The sequence below is a fragment of the Vulpes vulpes genome, chromosome 15 (genome assembly GCF_048418805.1).
Source record: "Vulpes vulpes isolate BD-2025 chromosome 15, VulVul3, whole genome shotgun sequence".
NCBI lineage: Eukaryota > Metazoa > Chordata > Mammalia > Carnivora > Canidae > Vulpes > Vulpes vulpes.
The window spans coordinates 49,135,742-49,158,335 of NC_132794.1; the positions used below are offsets into that span (position 1 = coordinate 49,135,742).

General features: G+C 45.1%; 1 protein-coding gene across 4 annotated transcripts in view; it reads left to right on the forward strand.

Annotated features, from left to right (window-relative positions):
- Nucleotides 1-22,594, forward strand: part of CAPN3 (calpain 3) — a 54,026-nt gene that overhangs the window by 19,080 nt on the left and 12,352 nt on the right. For 3 of the 4 annotated variants that reach the window (XM_025998540.2, XM_025998543.2, XM_072738381.1), the window contains exons 2-10: nucleotides 9,970-10,039; nucleotides 11,507-11,625; nucleotides 13,354-13,487; nucleotides 14,240-14,408; nucleotides 15,290-15,433; nucleotides 17,502-17,585; nucleotides 18,620-18,705; nucleotides 21,107-21,184; nucleotides 21,972-22,132. In XM_025998540.2, the coding sequence (XP_025854325.1) occupies nucleotides 9,970-10,039; nucleotides 11,507-11,625; nucleotides 13,354-13,487; nucleotides 14,240-14,408; nucleotides 15,290-15,433; nucleotides 17,502-17,585; nucleotides 18,620-18,705; nucleotides 21,107-21,184; nucleotides 21,972-22,132 (1,045 nt within the window). The remainder of the gene's footprint in view (nucleotides 1-9,969; nucleotides 10,040-11,506; nucleotides 11,626-13,353; nucleotides 13,488-14,239; nucleotides 14,409-15,289; nucleotides 15,434-17,501; nucleotides 17,586-18,619; nucleotides 18,706-21,106; nucleotides 21,185-21,971; nucleotides 22,133-22,594) is intronic. The other variant, XM_025998546.2, reaches the window with a different exon arrangement.

The window sequence follows — 22,594 nt, forward strand, 5'->3', positions numbered from 1 at the left end:
TCTAACAGGGGCTTGCATTTGAGGTCGATTTACCCACCCTCCACAGATTAGAGTCCCTGAATGGCCAATCAAGGTCTTTGGGGGGGTTGGGGCAGGGACATCAGGAGAATGAAGGCTTCATTAACCTCAGACAATGGCTTGGAGCAGATTCCTTCTATGCATTCAGCAGCCTGTATAGGATTAGTGTATACAGCATGTTTCGAAGGCCCCATGCTATATCCCATTGGCCGCCAGTGTCAAAGGCATGAATGCCTTTTGCTGAGGCAGGGTAAGCCTCTCGGGAACTATATTTTTCTTTTTAAAGAAAGAATCCAGCAAGGCTGATGGAAGTACCCTAAAGGTCTACACGCCATTGTGGACTGTCCTGGGGCTGTCCCTGGCTCTCTCGCTCCCCTTGCTGGCTCCCTCTCTGACTGGCATGGTGTTGCCCCTTGACCGTGGGCTCAGGGGCCTCTAGCCAAAGCTGCTGACTCTGACCACGGCCTCTCTCTGGGCTGTGTTCATTTGCATCGCGCTGCTGAGGGTGGAGGAGCTATATAGGCTCCGGCCCATTCACAAGAGGATTAGGCCTGACTGAGGGTGCAGTGGGAGAGAGGCCGCGGTGAAGGCCCAGCTTCACTCCCCGAGCGGTCACCATGCCCTACCTGCTGCCAGGATTCTTCTGTGACCGCGTGATTCGGGAGAGGGACAGGAGAAATGGAGAGGGCACCGTCACACAGCCCCTCAAGTTTGAGGGGCAGGATTTTGTTGTTCTCCGACGACGGTGTCTAGCTCAGAAGTGCCTCTTTGAAGACCGTGTGTTTCCAGCAGGTGTTCAGGCCCTGGGCTCCCATGAGCTGAGCCAGAAAACCAAGATGAAGGCCATCACGTGGAAAAGGCCAAAGGTAGGGATGGGAGGGACGGGGCTTCTGGAGGCAGTGGTTTGGGTCAGGAGGTCAAGTGGTTCAGAGCCTGAAGCCATGACCCGAGCAAGTGGTTTACCCCTTGTGCCCATGTGCCCCCAGGAATACCTTTCTGCTTGCTCCTGAAAGGAGCTATTCTTTTCTATTCCTCAACTAGAGGTTATTATAACCCACTTAGAGATCCCTGAGCCTGTAAATATTTTTGAGAGAGCTAATGAGCTGCTGGGATTCATAGTAAGACAGTAAAGCATAATTGATGATCAAGTCTACTTGGAAGGTGATGAACAGTTAAGAAACAGGAGGCCTTGGGTGGCTGGAGACACCTTGTGAACCGTCCTCCTCGGGCTGGTTCATCAGGGACGTGCCGCTTCCATTTAAACAGAAAGGTCTGGGCCAACCAGCCAGACTTCTTGTGATGCAATGTGGTACATCCACATTTAGGATTGTGTGTTTTCTTGGAGAACTGACTCCTTTATCATTATGTGATGCAAATCTTTAATATTCTCTGTTATGCAGTCTTCCTTGTCTGAAATTAGTACAACTACTCCAGCTTTCCTTTGATCAGTGTTAGCATAGTATATCCTCTAGCTACCCCAGCCTTTATGTTTAAAGTGAATTTCTTGTAGATGACATACAGTCGGGTCTCTTTTTTTATCTCAGCTCACAATCTCTATCTTTTAATTGGTATATTTAGACCGTTCACGTGTAAGTGATTAAGATAGAGCTGGATTCCTATCTACTGTGTTTATAACTGTTTTCTATTTGTTGCAATGGTTCTTTGCTTCTCTCCTCTTTTCTGCCTTTTCTAGTAATTTAATATTTTATATGATTCCATTTTATCTCCTTTCTTAAGTGTATCAATTATATTTATTTTAATGTTAATGGTTATGCTCCAGTTTCCAACATATGTTTACAACTAATCTAATTCCACCTTCAAATTACACTATGCCATTATTTATGTAGTTTAAAACTTTATAATAGAAAATGCTCAGTAACTCCCTGGCTTCCCTTGATTCATTTCACCTGTGCATATGCTATCATTACTCAACACCTTGTTATTATTATTACCTTAAATAAAGTTTTCTTTTAGATTAATAAGAAAAATATAAGTTTTATTCTACCTTCATTTATTCCTTCTCTGATGCTCTTCTTTTCTTTATGTAGGTCCAGGTTTCTGACCTCTATCATTTTGCTTCTCCCTGAAGCACTTCTTTTAACATTTCTTGCAAGGCAAGTCTGTTGGCAATGGATTCTCTCTGGTTTTATTTGTCTGAGAAAGTCTTTCTTTCTCCTTCAGTTTTGAAAGACAACCGCTTGCATATAGAATTTGAGTTTTGTGGGTTTTTCTTTCATCATTTAAATATTTCAATCCAGGGGCACCTGGGTGGCTCAGTTGGGGTAAACATGCTATTCTTAATCTCAGCTCAGGTTTTTTTTTTTTTTTTGAAGATTTTATTTATTTATTCATGAGAAGCAAAGAGAGAGGCAGAAACATAGGCAGAGGGAGAAGCAGGCTCCATGCAGGGAGCCAGTGCAGGACTCCAGGATCATGACCTGAGCCGAAGACAGACACTCAACCACTGAGCCACCCAGGAGCCCCTCAGCTTAGGTCTTGATCTCAGGATCATGAGTTCAAGCCCCAGAGTGGAGCCTACTTACTTACTTCCTTAATTATTTCAATCCAGTCTTTCCTGCTTGCATGGCTTCCAAAGAGAAGTCTGCTGTAATTATTTTCCTTGTTCCCCTATAGAAAAGGTATTTTTCCCCTCTTGGCTTCTTTTCTCTCTTTGGTTATCTGCAGTATGCATATGATAGGCCTAAGTGTAGTTTTGTGTTGTTGTATTCTGTTGGTACTTATGTTCTTTTATGTTCTTTGAGCTTCCTGGATCTGTGGTTTGGTATCTGTCATTAATTTTGGAAAGTTCTTTTTTTTTTTTTTTTAGATTTTATTTATTTATTCATGAGAGACACAAAGAGAGGCAGAGACATAGGCAGAGGGAGGAGAAGCAGGCTCCATGCAGGAGCCCGATATGGGACTTGATCCGGGAACTCTGGGATCACATCCTGAGTCGAAGGCAGACGCTCAACCTCTGAGCCACCCAGGTGTCCCAATTTTTTAAAGTTCTTGGCCATTATTACTTCAACTATTTCTTCTGCTCTGCTGTCTCTTTTCCTCTGGTATTCCAATTATGCATATGTTACACTTTTGAAATTACCCCACAGTTCTGGGATGTTCTGCTCTGGCATTTGGTTTGAGGTTTTGTTTTTGTTTTTTTTTTTTTTTTTCATTATTTTTTCCCTTTGCATTTCACGGGAAGTTCCTCTTGTCTGGCCTTCTGTCTCACTGCTTTTTCCCATTGTCTTTACCCAGTTTATAGATGGGCCTGTCAAATATATGTTATAGTGTTTTTTATTCATGTCATTTTCTTTTGATTCTTTCTTAGTGTTTCCATCTCCCTGCTTATATTACCCATCTTTTCTTGAACATTATCTCCTTTTTCCATTAGACTCCTTGATGCATTCATCATAGTTATTAATATTCCTGACTGATAATTTTGACAACTGTGTCATATCTGAACATAGTTGTGATGCTTGCTTTCTTTCCAGACTTTTTTTTATTTTTTATTTTTTATTTTGCCTTTTGGGTTCCTTTGTAATTTTTTGCTGAAAGCCAGACATGTTGTTTTGGGTAATGAGAACACAGATGGATAAGCCTTTGGCATGAGGATTTATGTTAGGCTCACTAAGAGTTGTGCGGTGTTTAATGCTGCCTATAGCCAGATATCAGAGGCTTCAAATTCCTATAGTATTTTTGTTTTGCCCCTCTCTCCACCCTCCTCTTGCCTTTGGGCTTTCCTAAATATTCCCCCTAAGTATTTGTACCTTGAAGCTCTTTAGCTGTAAGTGGCTGTTATAACACTGAAGCCCTGTTGACAGAGTGTTAAGGTGGGAAGGGAAGCGTTCCATAAATTCATGATTTAATCTTTATCTTTAATAGGCCTATGTAACCTTTATACACATTTCCCTATTGGTATAGCATTTTTTTCCCTTCTTAGGTGAGAAAGGAAGGCTGGAGGGGGTTTGAGAGGGTATAACGCCCTTCTCCCAAATTAGGTAAGACTCTAGAAAAGCTTTTCTAGAGGTGGATCTTTCTTAGATCTTCACCATGAGAATTTAGTGGGATATTTGGAGGTAAAAACCATGAAAGTATGGTTGGGGGAGGATTGTCCCAAACCTTTGGCCTCCAGAAGTTTCTTATTCTCATGCTAGTTTACACTCAACCTCTAGAAATTCATCAAAATTACAGGTAAGTGTGATCACACCACTTCATGGCTTCAGCAGCTTCTGCTCTAGATAATAAGTACATCTCAGCTGTAACTTTCTAGTTTCACTTGTGTCCATATTTCAGGGTGGTAGATTGCCCTGCAACCTCAGTTCTCTGATGGGTCTGAGCAAAGACACTGATTTTCAATTTGTTCAGCTTTTTCTTGTGGTAAGGACAAGTGTGATGACTTTCAAGCTCTTTACATGTTGGAACTGAACCAGAGGTCCTCCACAGATATCTAATTTAACCCATCCTTTTTTTTTAAATAAAGATTTTATTTATTTATTCACGAGAGATACACAGAGAGAGAGAGGCAGAGACATAGGCAGAGGGAGAAGCAGGCTTCCTTTGGGGAGCCCGATGCGGGACTCAGTCCCAGGATCCTGGGATCACAACCTGAGCCAAAGGCAGATGCTCAACCACTGAGCCACTGAGACGTCCCTTAGCCCACCCTTTTAAGTGTATGTTTTTGTTTATTTTATAATTCACAGTATATGTTAGGAGAATCAAGATACACATATATAATTTAAAACCAATAAGAATACTTACATAGTGTTGCATGTTCAAAGTATTTTACTGATGGAGGTAAACAATAAAATAAAAGTTTGGAGTCACTATACAAACCACAGTACCTAGGAACTGAGGAAATGGTCATCTGTTGCTCATTGCTGGGACTCCCTCATTGACAGATCCAGTCTCCAGGCTAAATTATAACCAAAGGCAGAGCTAGAAATCTTAGATCCCCAAGCTAAAATGACAGAGCTGGGACCATTTACCCTTTGTTCATATCAGGCAACATAAACAGGCCTCAAACACTCTAGAGGATATTTACACAGTATTTTTAAGTAAGAAGAGAGGGAGAAGTAGGTGGTAAGGAGTGGGTAACTAGGCAAATCAGAGCTTGTTTATTTAACCTTCATCAAGCTTGGTAACTGACCTCACCAAACAGATGTCTTTTGTGAGGACAGTCTCTAGGCTGTGGGTTTCATGGAGGACAGGCAGGGATGGTTTCTCATTTTTATTGTACTCTAAATTCCCCCAGCCCTGTACATACTTGGGGGCTCAATTAATGTTTGGTGAATGTAGCTGAGGTGGTGTTAAGGGTAAATGTGGTATATTGGGGAATATGCTACTGTAAAAAATGTAACTCCATTCCAATATCTAGACCTCCAAACAGACAGATAAGATATCAGAATAGTTGCTTCTGCCTTTCCAAGTAGCCAGCCCTGGAATTGGTGGGCAATGGGAGGATGAAGCGTGTTTCGCAATGTGTAGTCCCAAGGAGAGGAAGCTATACATGTAACAACTAAAAAATGTAGCTAAAAGTCTGGTATTTGAGTCACTATATAATATATTCCTTATAATAGGGACAGAACATCCACTAGTCAAGGTCTCAGATGACAAGGAACAGAGACCCAACTCAAACTAGCTTAAACCAAAAAAAAAAAAAAAAAAAAGCCCATATAATTTGAATGTTCAAGGGTGATGTTGGATTTAGACACACCTAAATCCAGCCCTCAAACTACGTCATCAAGCCATAGTCTCTAATAGTATGTATCTATAGATTTATCTGTCATCTGTTTATCTGTCATCACCTCCTTCTTCTGCCCCCCATCCCCATCTGTTTCCTCTGAGTTGGCTTTATAACCAAGCAGCTAACTTTGCAAGCTGCCGCTGGTAGCTTCAGGCTAACATTCTACCAGTTTAGCAACTATAGCAGAATAATGTACAGTTGACCCTTGTTTAAACTACACGGGTCCACTTATAAATGGATTTTTAAAATATAAATCCAGTATAGCACTCTAAATGTATTTTCTCTCCCTGATGATCTCCTTAATAATATTTTCTTCCTTCCAGCTTATGTTATTGTAAGAACATAGTATAGAATACATATAACGTACAAAATATGTGTTAATCAACTGTTTAAGTTATAGGTAAGGCTTCCTGGCAATTAAGCTTTTACAGTAGGCTACTGTAATTAAGCTTTTAGTTAACAGTAGGCTACTGGTAATTAAGCTTTTAGGGAATCAAAAGTTATATGTGGATTTTTTTTTTTAATTTGGATTCCACTCTTTTTTTTTTTTTAAGATTTTCTTTATTCATGAGAGACACACATTGAGAGGCAGAGACACAGGCAGAGGGAGAAGCAGGCTCCATGCAGGGAGCCCAACGAGGGACGTGATCCTGGGTCTCCAGGATCAGGCCCTGGGCTGAAGGCGGCGCTAAACCACTGAGCCACCTGAGCCCCCCGGAGTGCCCTATATGTGGATTTTTGATTGTGCAGAGGTAGATGTCTCCAATCCCCGTGTAGATCAAGGGTCAACGATATTTTTTATCTCAATAGTTACAATGAAAGTCTTGGCCGCTGTCTCATTGGCACAGATTTGGTCATGTGCCCATCCCTGAGCCAATCACTCTCACTAATGCCCCTACTATATGTCTAGAGGTGGGTGAAAGGGAAAGGGGAAGCTCGCCAGAAGGACGTGCACTGACAGTGCAGTTGTTTTCCAGTGAAAAGGTGAGGTATAATCCTAGGAGAAGTGGGTATTCTCCAAGGAAACAAAATACTGGGGACACCAAAAAACATGTCTGCTATACCTTACGTGGCTTCTTTTTAAGAAGAAGTCTTGGGGTGTCTGGGTGGCTCATCTGCCTTCAGCTCAGGTCACGATCCCAGGGTCCTGGGATCCAGCCCCCAGTGTGTGGGGCTCCCTGCTCAGTGGGGAGTCTGCTTGTCCTTCTCTCACTGCCCCTGCCTACCCCCACCACTTGTGTTCACGTGCTCATGTGCACGCATATGCTTTCTCAAATAATTTTTTTTTTAAAGAGGAAGAAGTCTTGCCTGGAATAATAAGTTTTACCTTTTCTTCATGGGAAAAATCACAATCTGGAGGTACTTGGTAGGCTCAGTTGGTAAGGCATATATGATTCTTGATCTTGGGGTCATGGGACTCTCCATATTGGGCGAGGAGCCTAATTTAAAAATAATAATAAAACCTTTAAAAACAACCCACAACAACACAATCTGAATGTTGATGTTCTCTTTATTACCAGATTGTTAATGCTTCTAGTTTGGAAGGGGGCTTTTTTTGGTGGGGGGTTGTTTATTTGTTTTTATTTTATTTTACTTTATTTTTATTTTTTTATTTTTATTTATTCATGATAGGCATAGAGAGAGAGAGGCAGAGACATAGGCAGAGGGAGAAGCAGGCTCCATGCTGGGAGCCCAACGTGGGACTGAATCCTGGGTATCTAGGATCGCGCCCTGGGCCTCCAGGATCGCGCCCTGGGTCAAAGGCAGGCGCCAAACCACTGAGCCACCCAGGGATCCCCTGTTTATTTGTTTTTAATGCCAAGTAATAGGAAATATTTTCTTAGATAAAAAGTAAACCATGAGTTATATTTATATATCCAATTCAATTCTAACATTGCAAGGTTGTTACTTAAATTATTTGATTTTATAATCTTACATATTTTCTTTTATGGTAAAAAACATCTTGGTACTTAATGGCATTAATATAAGTTCTTATTTATCATATAACATATATGTAAAAGTTTTGAAATAATAACATTATTATTATTTCTTATGATTCATATTTCCTTATGGTTTGGGTTTTCGACCTTAAGCTATACCCCAAAAGGAATAAAAGTCAAAATGCTATATTTTAAGTCACTTGAAATAATTCTTTTTATGTGTGTAGTCATGCCACCAACTTAATACACAATCAGGTTCCTTTGCTTCAATTTGTTTTCAGCTTTTACAGGCTGCTTTTTAAAATTGTCTTTCCTTTAATTTTGGCTTTTTAAAAAAATTTTTTTAAAGATTTATTTATTTATTTATGATAGACAGAGAGAGAGAGAGAGAGAGAGAGAGGCAGAGGGAGAAGTAGGCTCCATGCAAGGAACCTGATGCAGGACTCGATCCCGGGGCTCCAGGATCGTGCTCTGGGCCAAAGGCAGACGCTAAACTGCTGAGCCACCCAGGAATCCCCTAAAAACAATTTTTTAAAGTGGGGCTCCATGCTCAACATGGATGGGCCTTGAACTCACAACCCTGCGATCAAGAGTAGCACACTCTATGGACTGAGCCAGTCAGGCACCATTTGGCTTTTAATTATGTACAAATTTACTTGGTTCCTAAGTCACACCTATTTTCAGTTATATTCAGGTTTCTTCCATCTCTTTTCCCGCCACCTTATTCTCTCCTTTTCCCAAGAGGTAATAACCTTTTTAAGAATTCTTGTTGTTTTTTTTTTTTTGTTTTTTTTTTAAGAATTTTTTTTTTCAAATTTTTTTTTATTATTATTTATTTATGATAGTCATACAGAGAGAGAGAGGCAGAGACAAGGCAGAGATACAGGCAGAGGGAGAAGCAGACTCCATGCACCCGGAGCCCGACGTGGGATTCGATCCCGGGTCTCCAGGATCGCGCCCTGGGCCAAAGGCAGGCGCCAAACCGCTGCGCCACCCAGGGATCCCAAGAATTCTTGTTTTAAGAATCCTTCTGTTGCATGAAGAATTTCAGACAGGAGGTGCATGTGTTGTGGTCTAAGCAAGACATTCTACCAAGTAGGAGGGAGGGATATTGAGTTGTGATGGGGGCAGGTGTGGGGAGAGAGAGACACAAGCACACACACAAGGAGTGGCAGAGAGAGAGAGAGGGTTGTGTCACAGGGATAGCAAGGCTTCTTCAAGCTCTGAAGAATGGTGCTAAAATCAAAACAAAGGATCTACAGTTATTTCAAAATTGTATTAAGTTAAAAAACAAAGAAAAAAAAAAAAAAGCCCAAGACCTAGAAAGGAAAACAAGAGCACCCTCTATTGGCCTCTGTTGGGCTGCACAGAAACTGTAGTAGCTGATGGAACTGCTGGAGCCAGTGGTATTGGATTAGACGGAGTAAAGAAATATGTTCTCGGGGCACCTTGATCTCAGGTCTTGATCTCAGGGTCGTGAGTTCAAGCTCTACATCGGGCTCCAGGCTGGGAGTGAAGACCATTAAATAAAAAATAAAAAAAAAAAAAAAACGCTCAGTGGTTGAGCGTCTGCCTTTGGCTTAGGTTGTGATCCCAGGATCAAGTGATCAAGTGCTGCATTTGGGTTCTCTGTGGGGAGTCTGCTTCTCCCTTGGCCTGTGTCTCTGCCTCTCTTTGTGTGTCTCTCATGAATAAGTAAATGAAATCTTAAAAAAAAAAAAAAGTACCCTCAGCCTGCAAAACCCACACCAAATTTACTCTCTGCTTTTCCCAGTTCTCAAGTCCTACAGACCCTGGGATATATACTGACTCTAAATATCTGTAGTTACCACATCTTGGCAAGAAAGATCTTTATTTTCCTTCCTACACCTATTTTCCTGGCATAGAAAGAAAAAAAAAATAGCTATGTTTTCTGTTGTCCCTTGTCAAAGCTGTGACAGTAATGACACTGCCCTAACTCTTGAGGTATATCCTTACTCAGGGTGTCAGTGTGCAGGAACAGTGTAGAACAACAGGAAAAGAAGCCATGTTTCTGGCTTCTACCGCTTACTCTCTGTGTGTCCTTGGGCAAGTTCCTTAACCTCTCTGAGCCATGGTTTCCTTATCTGAAAAATAAAAATGATAGTATGCAATTCATGGGCTGTTTCTGGAAGCTTGACTGAGTGGTGTATACAACACTCCTGATATGGGATGTCAATACAACATTACAGTATGGGCCTCAATAAACTATAGCTCTTACTTCTGTCATTACTTCCCTTCTGTTTACAGGAAATTTGTGAGAATCCCCGATTTATCATTGGTGGCGCCAACAGAACTGATATCTGTCAAGGAGATCTAGGTAGGCGAGTCCCCTGGGGTCGTATCCAGCCAAACAATCAAGGGGTGATTAAAAGGTGTGGTCCCTTTATAAGAAGTAAAGGGACAAAAATATGTTTTTGCTTTTAATGAATTTTTGGGAGGAGGTTCTTATAACATGACTTCATGCTCATGTATCTTTGTGCTGGTGATGGCTTCATTTAATTTGTTTCTCCTACATCTCTCATTAGTTCTTTGTCTCATGTCACGAGAGATATGGGTCATTTCACAGCATCTTCCCTAGAGTCTCCAGGACACTTGTACACCACACTCTGCAAGATAAAAACCCTGCTTTTAATGGCACACATTCCAAGCTCTGAAACTCTGAATACCAAGCCTGTCCCTTGAATGTATATTAACTCTATATGCCCACGAAAAGTGCACTTGTAGCTCAAACTGTTGTTTAAAGCACCGCAGCATAGCTCCATATGTCTTTCAACAGACATGACTTAAAACTTGAGAGAAAAGAGCACCTGGGCCAAATGAAATGAATCTGGCTTATTTGGCCCCAGAAAGAGAACCTGAGGAGGTTTTTGATAGCTGTGCCTCTGTACTCAGGGAAAGGCTGCCTGCAGAGCCCCCGGCAAGCTAATAATCTGGACCTTCTAACAGATATTGTTTCAAAGGAAAGGCTTGCTTCTTCCGGGAGGACAGGGTGAGGAGAAGGGCTGCTGTCAGCCCTGCAGCTCCCCTCTGGGGTCTCAAGGAGGCCTTCACATCCGCACAGCAAACCAAAGGCCTTGCAGAACTTAACCCATCCTCCTTAGGGGGCAGATCTATGACTGTGACCAGGCATGTCCCTTGGGCATCGTCTCTCTCTCTCTCTCTTTGTTTCTCTCTCTCTCTCTCTCTCTCTCTCTCTCTCTCTCTCTCACACACACACACACACACACACACACACAGCAAAATGACTACATACCGTACTCTACCAGAAATGAAATTCAAGGAATAAGAAAATACCTCCATCTCCTTCCATTGTGAGTAATGTCTAAGCACCCCTATAAACTGGTTGCAGGCAGCTGCCTAACTGGCTTTCCTTCCAATATAAATGGGCTTGGCCCATGGCTCTCAGATGCTCAAGCTCCACTGAGGGGGCAATGCACTCACCTTGCCAAGGTACCAGCAGAGCAGATTTCATAGGAAGAAGGACCCAATTTGGACGGACTGCTCCATCTTCCTTGAGGACCAAAAAGGAAGTGAGCTTATATTACAGATAGAGGAATTGCCTATGGCCTTCAGGAAAACCAGTCAGAAGGGATTAAGTAGCCTGATCGAACTGTCAAGGGACTACCAGCAAATTGCTCCAGGTTGGCACCTCTGTAAAGTCAGATCTGGAAGTGGGACAGTGACCGCTCAGTGAACTCGTTGTGCAGACAAGAAGACTCAGCTGGGACTGGGTCTTTTCTTCCCTGGAAGTAATCTATAATCTACGCCATGTACTTGCCTGCAGGTGACTGCTGGTTTCTCGCAGCCATTGCCTGCCTGACCCTGAACGAGCGCCTGCTTTTCCGAGTTATACCCCATGATCAGAGTTTCACCGAAAACTATGCAGGGATCTTCCACTTCCAGGTGAGATAACTGGAGTGTAGTTAAAAGGGCCAGTTGCTGTCTACCCACCACCGGTCTCTTGGTCTTGACTTCCCAGCAGCTTCAGGAAACGTTCCACCCACCCTCCCAGCCTTGACCCCTTAAGGCCTGAGGCCTGTTAGGAAGCGGTTGTTTATCTCTGCCCCCTAAGCCTGTCCCCCTGACCCCCATCCCTTCGCCCCTTCCGCTATGTCCCGGAAAGACATCCTGTTTGCTGGCCTGAATGGATCTATTTTTGCCTCTCCAGCTGGCTGGCTGCTGTGTTATTACCCACAGCCCTTCTCAAATAGGTCCCTGAGATATTAGCACTGCAAATTCCTAGGGTCCTCTAGTTCATAAAGGAAACACCCTGCGTAACTATGGCACCTTTTCTAGGCCCTGGAAGGAAAGTCTGGTCAACCCAGAGACTTGGCTTCTGGTTCCGCCCATAGGTGACTCTTTTGTTTCCAGAATCAATTAAACCATTGGAAATTTTGATCCAAATTGTCCTGTCAGAGAGCCAAATCCTGGTGCTGGCTCAGAACTGAAGTGAGTTCTACACATGGGGATCTCGCAGATGCTGGGGTTCTGTTTCTAGCCCTGGAAGCTCCTAATGTCCTGGAACTGACCCAAACCTTGACTTGACACACCTGCTGATCTTGAACCTCAGGACTGAAGGCCTCGGAATAGGTCTTCTGTTCTGGTTCAGATTCACAGTCCTGCTGCCATCTGAGCATGGGTAAGGCAGCCAGGTCTTCATTTTTGTTTCTTTCCTGAGCCATCAAGCTGCTACTTTCCCTCTGATGTTTAAAGGGTCTTGTGCCTGTAGGGATAGATAGATAGATAGATAGATAGATAGATAGATAGATAGATCAGATAGATTTTCACCCTCTTTTCAATAAGAAAGAAAATGTCATTAGAAAGAAATTAAACCATATTTGGCCTTCTTCAGTTAAAACTGATTTGTTCAAAAGAGAACAACATCCAGGGGCCCCTGGGTGCCTTATTTGGTTAAGCATCTGACTCTTGGTTTCAGCTCAGGTCATGATTGTAGCAGGGTCATGGGATGGAGCCCCCACATGTGCCCAGCATGGAGTGTGCTTCAGATTCTCTCCCACTCCCTCCAGCTTGTGTTCTATCTTAAATAAATAAATAAATAAATTATTTTGTATAAAAATAAATATAAGAACAAGATCCAGAACTGAAATTATTAGACAATGCTCCTGTTACAGCCAGAGTATATTCTGGGGGCACTTCCCTCTTCCCTGTCAATCTTTCTTCTTCAGCAGCAATTTCTACTTTGTCATCAAGAAATTTTTAAATCAATACATCACCTTCACCTAGACCAGTAGTTCTCAACTCTGGCTGCACATTAGAATCAGCTAAAACACCTAAAATACAATACGTAGAGCCCACTCCAGACCTTCGAGCAAGAAACTGAAAATCTCAAGTCCTCAGGTATGCATGGAGCATGTTCCACCCCCAGGACTGCGTTGGACTGTGTGGAAGAGATAAAGCGGTCTGTAACTCACTTTCTGCCCCCAAGGAACTCACAGTCCAACTAGAGAAAGATACACCCCAAACCCAAAAAAGTATGAATAAGCGCCAAGGTGCAGAGTGTCAGAAATGGACTGCCTTGGGGTCAAAGAGACTTCTAAGGAATACAGAGTAGGGACACATTTCTTGAAGGTAATCTGATGATGTGACTCTGTCCCTGATGTTTCTGTGCAGTTCTGGCGCTATGGAGATTGGGTGGATGTGGTTATTGATGACTGCCTGCCAACTTACAACAATCAATTGGTTTTCACCAAATCCAACCACCGCAATGAATTCTGGAGTGCTCTGCTGGAGAAGGCTTATGCTAAGTAAGGCAACACTTTAGGATGTGAGGGAAGGCAAAAGGTGGTGGACTACAAAATCCAGCTGAACTCTTGTTACAAGAGAAGGCATTTTTGTGTGCATGCATGTATGCATGTGTGCCTGTGCACATGCATGTGTGTGTGTGTGTTCAACTGACCCAAAGTTGGAGAGGATTGGGTCCAGGCAACAATGGCTTTAATTAAAACACTATATTTAAGGGTAGAATGAAGACATGTTTAGAAAATCTTTGGATTTAGCTTATCATAGTGAGCACTTTAATTCTGCCTTCAGAATTAAAGGTTGGTATTGCAAGTCTTGGATCTGAGCATTGTATCTCTGAAGCTCACATCCCAGGGTCTTGCTTGACTCAACCTCATGAACTTACAGTATATTAATAAAATCATGTTATCTCTCAACTTGGAAGCTGCACCACAGCTACTAATAATGGCTTTAATGGAACCCTTCCTTATGGTTTAGGGTATGGTGGGAAAGAACTATCAGGAAGTGGGAAGAGCTAGGTTCCAGTCCCAGCGCTTCTGGATCTCTGGGACCTTGGGTAAGCCACTTAGCCTCTGGAGCTCAGTTTTTCCAATGTGAAGAAAGGGAACCATAGTATCTATCCCATTAGCTAACAGTTGTTGGGGAATTAGATAAGAAAACATCACAGGACTTAAGAGTAAAGTTTTGGTGTCGTGGCACCTGGGTCATGTTTCCAGACACCCTGTGACGTTGGATTGGTTTTCATCCTCTCTCCAAGGCTCCATGGTTCCTATGAGGCTCTGAAAGGTGGGAACACTACGGAGGCTATGGAGGACTTCACAGGAGGGGTGACAGAGTTTTTTGAGATCAAGGATGCTCCCAGAGACATGTACAAGATCATGAAGAAAGCCATCGAGAGAGGCTCCCTCATGGGCTGTTCCATTGATGTAAGTCCGGGGTATGGGATGCAGGGGAGGGAGCAGCCAGCTATCAGGAAGCCATTCACATGATGAAAAGCACCATAGGGCTTTTCCTCTAGGACAGGATGGATATTTTGTTTTAGGAAACAGGAACTGGCTCTCAACTTTGAAAATTTCTCAGGGAAAAAGTGTTCCTGGAGATTTTTTACTAAAGAGATTAGTAAAAGGGGCAAAAGGATTCCAAGCCCTGGACTTCAGGTAGATGGTCCAGAGGCCTGTCAGCACCAGCATCTGTGGTCAGTGCTGCTTGGCCCCAGTATGTCCTAATTAAGCTGGCCACATCCGTGGTTCTGGACCTGAGCCCTTGGTCCAAGGCTAAGGGCCAGCCTAATACAGCCTCCTGGTCACCGAGCTTTGATCCTATCTCTCACTTAGGATATGGGCTTTGTGTTGTAATGTGGGAGAAGCTTGGCCTGCAGGAACAGTCTCAGTGCCACAGAATGCTGTGAACCAAGACTGGGGCCAAGGGTAAGAGATCGTAGACTGGCCAGGCCTCCTGAGTTGCAGGAGGCTCACCTGCTCTAGAGGCCACTTAGTGTGCAATAGTCTTGGCACTTTCCATCACCGAGGAAAGGGCCCCAGCTGATTTCCTGAATTTCCTTCCTTTTCCGGTGCTCCAAGTGGGTCTGAAAGCCTGGGAGGGTCAGCTAGCATTAAACACCCATAGATGAACATTTTCTTTCTGTATCCCTTTTCTCCACCTTGTCTCCATTCACACTGTTTATCTCTCCTCTTTTCCTTGTCTGTCCCCTCCCTTCTTTCCATCTCCTTCCCTTTCTATCACCCTCCCTTGTTCGCTCTCGCTCCTTCTTCTGGACTGTCCCCGGCCCCCCCCAATCGGGCCCCAGGATGGCACAAACATGACCTATGGAACCTCTCCTTCTGGACTGAAAATGGGGGAGTTGATTGCACGGATGGTGAGGAATATGGATAACTCGCAGCTCAGGGACTCAGACCTCGTCCCCAGAGGCTCAGATGACAGACCGACCCGGGTGTGTACACCTCCAACTGCCAGGACTGACCACCCCTCCATTGGCCATGACTCAGGCTTGTGGGTGTTAGATTCCCCTCAGCAGCCGGGGCCTTACACACTGACCTCCATGTGGGCTTCCAAGGGCTGGGTTGGAATAACTTGCCTGCCCCGAGGCTCCTGAAGAGGGTGGGAGAGGCAGGATTTGGAGGGAATCTCTGTGAAAGTTCCTTTATACCCTGTGGTCCTGGCAGTTTCTTGGATAACAAATTAACAAGCAGAAATATAAGAGAGACTTTGTTTATTTTTAAAATATTTCTCTTCTAATTCATTCATTTGTTCATTCAACACTATTTATTGGTCTCCTACTAAGAACCAGACACTCTTCTAGTAAACCAACAAAATAGGTTTTTTAAAAAAGATTTTTATTTATTGATTTATGAGAGACACAAAGAGAGAGGCAGAGACATAGGCAGAGGGAAAAACAGGCTCCTTGCGGGGAACCCAATGCAGAACTCGATCCCAGGATCTGAGATCACGATCTGAGCCAAGGCAGACGCTCAACCACTGAGCCACCCAGGCGTTCCAGACAAAATAGTTTTTGTTCACTAGAATAGTCTCTTCCCTCATGGAGCTTATATTCTAATACTTTCAGAAGTAGTGCACATTCACTGAAGAACACTGACTGAGCCACATAGAAAAGCACAGAGGAAATATTAACCTCTATCTTCTCCCGTCTAACGGCAGTAACTCTAAGTATTTAGTATAAATCCATCTAGGATTTTGCTATGTATACAGTTCATCTAAATGTTTCCTTTTAAAATGTCATACTCAACATACCTCTTTGCAGTATGCTTTTTTTCATTTAGCTTTAGATTCTTAATGTGCCAATATGAATTATACTGTTAATGTGCCTCCTAAAACATTTTTAGTGGCTGCACAGTATGCCAACACACAGAGAAGTTTTAATTTATTAACCCAATAATCTATTATTGGAAAATTGGATGGTTTTCTCTTTCTTGGGTTGGCTATTATTCTTAAATCCTATCGTGATAGAGAGCCAAGACATATATCTCTGTGTGTGTTATGATGATCCTTTGGGACAGACTGCCAGCAGAGCAACTGCTCGGTGTGCATAAGTAATGCCAAAGGAGTCATTTCAAGTGGTTTTCCAGGTCTAGACTTGAGGGATGTGTGGATCTCCTATCCCATCCCTTTCTATACAGCATGGTCTGGGGCATATAAGGACGGAAATGTGGAAGAGGCTAAGATGCCAAAAGCCCTGGCTCTTCCCATATCTCTGAGCTTGAAAAGGCTCATAAATTGCACAGCCCTGTATGGTTCCAGGAAGCTCTTCTTAAAGGTGTTTCATTACCAGGCAAAGTGAAGCCACAGAAATTTGGTCCAGGGCTCACTGGACATTGGAGATCCTACCCCTACACTGAGCATTTCCTGGGGCTGCCACTTTGGAATTGCTGCAAACAGAGGGGCTTCCCCTGCCACCTAGGCTGAGTCATGCCTGAGCAAGACTCGCATCTGGCCTCCTCCAAATTTCCTCCCCAGGCACTGTGACTCTTGATTTCTTGAGTATCATGTTCTCCGTAAGTCTGGAGGAGGTGAGGGGATATACAGAAAGGAGGTCAGACCTATTGTTTTGTCTAACCTCTTTTCTCAATTCCTTTCTTTTCCAGGAATAGTCAACTCTGGGTGGGATCTGGGGAAGGGTAACCTGAGCCCAGGGCAGACTCCTTTCCCTGTTCTTCCTTCGAAGACCCCAAGAGATCCAGAAAGAAGGGGCAGGGTTCTTCTCACCTACCTCAACATTGTCCCAGCCTCACATTGATCTCTGATGGTCAGAACAGACCTTTTTGGGGCAACCAGCTTGAGGGAAACCACTTGTCTGGGCTGTGTCTTTTTGACTCTCTAAAAGGGCCAGTAGTGGTTCTCACATGGCCAGGAGGCCCGTTCTCAGAGCGTGGAGGAGTCCTTGTCCTCGCAGACCCCGGAAAATATCTAATGTGCACTTTGTCTCAGGCAGCGGAACTTCTGCTGCCCACCCCCTGACAGGATGTCTGGTTTTTGCTCCACAGACAATTGTTCCGGTTCAGTATGAAACAAGAATGGCTTGCGGGCTGGTCAAAGGCCATGCCTACTCGGTCACTGGGCTGGAGGAGGTGAGGCTGGCAGGCTGGGCGGGCTTGGGAGCCACCTGGGTCGTCCCCTTAAGTCAGGACTTAGCTTCCTTGGCCTCTTCACCTCTTGCCTCCTGCAAGGGATTCTGCTCAAGGTCTGGGTGCAGTGCCTGTGGCTCCAGGGAACTCTGGGACTGGTAGGGGTGCTCTCGCAACAAGGTGGCGATCAGTTCATCTTTGCTTTTAGTGCTAAAGATGGCAGTTTTCCCAACATTTCCAGGGAGCTAATAGAAATCGCTTTGGTGTTCTGGAATTGATTTCATGGGCTCTCGTGTTTGCTGTTCTCTGGGAATTGAGTAGTTAGGATATTTTGCTGCTTCTCCCCACCCCCACCCTGCCCAGCACATCTGGCTGGAGATAGGAAACTTGTCAGGACTCCTGTGCACAGGAATGGGCAGAGACTGGAGGAAGGAACACCTTTTTTTTTTTTTTTGGTAGATTTTATTTATTTATTAATGAGAGACAGAGAAAGAGGCAGAGACACAGGCAGAGGAAGAAGCAAGCTCCCTGAAGGGAGCCTGATGTAGGACTTGATCTCAGGACCCCAAGATCACACCCTGAGCTAAAGGCTCAACCACTGAGCCACCCAGGTGTCCTGGGGCACCTTTGAGTGGCACCTCAATCGGTCCACCTATGAGTGGCAGTGGGGAGGGGCAGGCAGGCATTTGTCTATAGTTCCTCAGCCAGTAGGGGTGTTTTTTTCTAATTCAGAGACACCTAATGCGCTAGAGTGGCCCTACAGTGTACATCCTCCCTCCTCCCCCAAAGCTCATCATGGCTGGGAAAATCACTTCTTAGAAGATAGCCATGACCTCTGCGGACTCAGTCCTAAGGTTCTGACTACTCCTCCTATCATTCCACAGAGAGCCTCTGATTCATCTCCTTGACCAGGACCAGGCAGGACAGCCCCTGTACAGGATTCCCTCCCTATCCCCATCCTAGCCCTTAGGGCCAGACAGAAAAATCCCCTTTCCAGAAAGGCCCAGATCTAGAGAGCTTTTTTCTCCTTGCCCAAGGCCCTCTTCAAGGGTGAAAAAGTGAAGCTGGTGCGGCTACGGAACCCCTGGGGCCAGGTGGAGTGGAACGGCTCCTGGAGTGACGGGTAGGTGACAGAGTGGGGCAGGGTGCCCGCAGAGCTCAGGGCAAGGCTGGGCTGGATACTGCACCACAAGAGTACTCCAAATATTTGGTCTAAAATTACCCTCAAAACCCATGATCGGCAGAGAGGAAGAGGGGATGTGGGCTCCAGGGAAGGGCCCACAGAGGAGCCAGGGAGCTGGAGATCCAGAGACCTGTCTGATGGCCACTGGCTGGATAGGAAAGAATCTAGACAGCATGGGCTAGGTCCAGGTAGCAGCGAAGTTTGAATGTAGGGTTCTGGACTAGACAAGCAATTTCCCTTCTCTGTTTCCTTATCTGTCAAATGGGAATAATGTTCCCATTTAAGTGGTAGGTACCTAGCCAGTGCTAAGATTTCCCCACCCTCGCTATCCCCATAAAAAGGTGCACAGTCCCCTGAAAGATCTTGCTGCTTATCAACGGGGAAGAACCAACTGGGTACAACAAAAATAACAAACATAGAGAAGTTATATAATGGCTCCAAAACATTAACAAAGCCTTTATAGGGCACCTAGTCACTGATTCCCAATTGCCTCACTGAGTGGTGGGTGGCCCCTTAAGCTCAGGGGTAAGACTCAGAGGCCGCATGCACTCTTCAGCTCTTGTGCTTACCTCCACCGAGGGCACCATCATTACTGGTTCCTTCAGCTACCCCTTCACTTAGCAAGTATTACTGAGCTGAGCACCTACTGGACAGCAGGCCCTCTGGTCACTGAGGATAGTCTGTGACCAGGCTGCTTCCTTGGATAGCCTGGAGTCATCTGCTGACTCTAGTCTTCTTCCAGCCTCTTGCAGACATTCACCTCATTCCTTCCCTCATCCTTCCCGAGCATGTGGCAGGCCCCATACTATACTGCCTAGGGACTTAGAAATGAACAGAAACTGAATGGAAAGAAATCAGAGAAGGAGACAAACCATGAGAGACTCTTAATTCTGGGAAACAAACTGAGGGTTGCTGGAGGGGAGAGGGTGGGAGGATAGGGTAACTGGGTGATGGGCATTAAGGGGAGCACATGATGTAATGAACACTCGGTGTTGCAACTGATAAATTATTGAAAACTACAACTGACACTAATGATGTATTATGTGTTGATTAATTGAATTTAAATTAAAAAAAAAAAAGAACAGAAAGACACAGGCTGTGCTCCTGTAGACTTCAAATTCCTAGTGGGAAGAACAACAACAATAACTAATAATTAAGATAAATGCTATTGTAAAGGTCACCTAGTTTGGGTGGGATGGGAAGAGTGGGGAAAGGTTGCCCAAGAGAGCAGCACGTGACACAGGCTGTCTGCTCAAGGAAGGTCTTTGGGGCACATCGATTGTCTGCTGGCCCAGGCCACCCACAGGGACCCTCACTGTGTTCTCCAGAACCATAGTTTGGTGTCCAGCCTTAACCCACATCCGGCCAATGCCTCCATCACAGGGGCTGCTGATGGGGCTCATCTCTGGGTCATTCAAGGAGACCACCCTCCCCACACCGGGTCCCTCCTTCTGTTCTCCAGAACCTCCATTTCCCTTCAAGCATTCCGTGACCCCAAGCCCTTCCTCAATCTCTTACCTTGCCAGGGACAATCCAGTTTAGCTTTATTCTCCAGTGTATCTGAACCCCAAATGTACTTTATTTCCTCCCTCTTGAGGAGAGTGTGGAAAACCAGCCAGCCTTTAGAAACACAAAGCGAGGCTATTTCCTGGGGTGGCAGGAGAAGAGAAATGTTTACATGCTTGGTCTTTTCCTTAGAGACTCAAACAGCTACTTATGAGATGGCAGGCGCTGGTCTAAAAGTTTTGCATGTGTTATTTCATTCATTGCTCATTGCAGCCCTAGAAGTAGATGATGATACTCATTCTCCTTCTGCAGTTGGGAAAACAGACGCTGTGAGGTTAAGTGACACGCCCAACGCTACACAGCTAGTACTGGTATTATTTCATGGAATCCGGAGGGCCGCCGGGGTCAGAGTTGGGGGCTCAGTTGGTTAGATGTCTGACTCTTCATCTCTGCTAGGGTCTTAATTGCAGAGTTGTAAATTTAAGCCCCACTTTGGGCTCCATGCTGGGCATGAAGCCTACTTTAAAAAATAAAATCTAAACTAAAGGGAATTCAACTCTTAACCTTTAAAGTATGAGGAACGATATAAAAAAAAAAGATCAGCCAGAGAAGGATTGAGCCCTTACAAACCCACTTAAGGCCTTCCTCCTGTGGACGGTGGGAAGGCATTCTTGGGTTTTACACTGAGGGGATCGAATCAGATTTCCACTTCAATGCTTTGTGCTTGCTACAACTTGGAGGTGGGCTTCTCTTTCAACGTTTTCATATTTCCCCTGTCCCAACCTACATCAGGCCTCCCCTTCTTCCTTCCATAATTCCTCCATTTTCTCTCCAGTTGGAAGGACTGGAGCTTTGTGGACAAAGCTGAGAAGGCCCGTCTGCAGCACCAGGTCACTGAAGATGGAGAGTTCTGGTGAGTTCAGGACCCAGGAGGACCCCAAAGCATAAGGGATGAGGTGGGGAGCTGAAATCTCAAACCTCAGTCCCTGGAAAGAGGCCATCAGACCCCAGCCCTCAGGAGATCTGGCCCCTGTTCTCCTCCTCCAGCGTAAGGCCCAGGAAGGATGGGTTTTGGAGAGGAGCCAGCCAGGTCACAGAGATGACTGAGCCTGGGACCAGGCCAGCATGGTGGGGCCTCTGTCACTTGTGCCCCTCCGTGGCATGTGTGGCTCCAGCCATTTGCTCCCTGGCCTTTGCAGAGCTATCTTCTGAACCCAGCTCTACCTTGCTCACCTGATGCCACCCTCACTCTGACAGATAATTTCTACTCAGCCCTCTAGCCTCAGCTTAAAGGGGACTTTCTTCAGGATCCCTTTGTTTTTCCCAGGACTGGGATTCATTAGTGAGACTTGTCATCCTCAAATTGCTCACTTAGTTGTCTGTCCTCCCCTAAACTGTCTCTCTTTCTGCTGAGCCCAGCACAGTGCCTGGGCCTGATGTGGAGGGACATGGTACCACCGGAGAATTGAATTTCTGCCAAGCTCTCCCATCAAGGATGCAGAAGTTTGAGTCATTACTGGAAGAGATGGTAGTTTAGGTGTGGAGACATAAGAACTGTCAGTGTTCACCCTAAAGAGGAGAGACAAGGTCATCTCTGGGGCCAGGCACAAGTTCTCCTGAACTGTCCGATCACGCTCCGCTTGACCCAGAGTCTTACCTTTCCCATCCTCCCACATGGGTCTCTCTCTCCAACCTCTCAGGATGTCCTATGACGACTTCATCTACCATTTCACAAAGCTGGAGATCTGCAACCTCACGGCCGATGCCCTGGAGTCCGACAAGCTGCAGTCGTGGACAGTGTCTGTGAACGAGGGCCGCTGGGTGAGGGGCTGCTCTGCCGGAGGCTGCCGCAACTTCCCAGGTGGGAGAGGTTCAGGGTGCGGGAGGGTCCAAGCAGAGCAAGTTCCGAGTGGAACTGAGTCTGTGCTAAGTTCCAGGTGTATCTTATCGTATGAAACCCTCCCCATTTTACCGAGAAGGAAATGGCCACGCTGAGGAGTGTGCAGTAAGGGGCTGGTGACAACTTTTAAGCAGGACACTGTGTCGGAATGATACTGTGTCCATAATGCTGAGGATGGAACTGGAAACAGTTAGCAGCGACTGCAAGGGTGTGAGCCAGAGAGGATGAAAGCCAGAGCCAGTTGCGAGCATCGGAGATGGGGGGAAGGGGGCAGATTTAGGTGACAGAATATTGGGTGAAGTCCCTGAAGAATGACTTCAAGTTTGAGGGGGCCTGAGTGGATGGGGTCAATGTCGCAATATAAGACACAGGAGGAAAAATTCAGTGTGTTGTTTTTCAGTGGAGTTGGTCATGGGCTTGTGG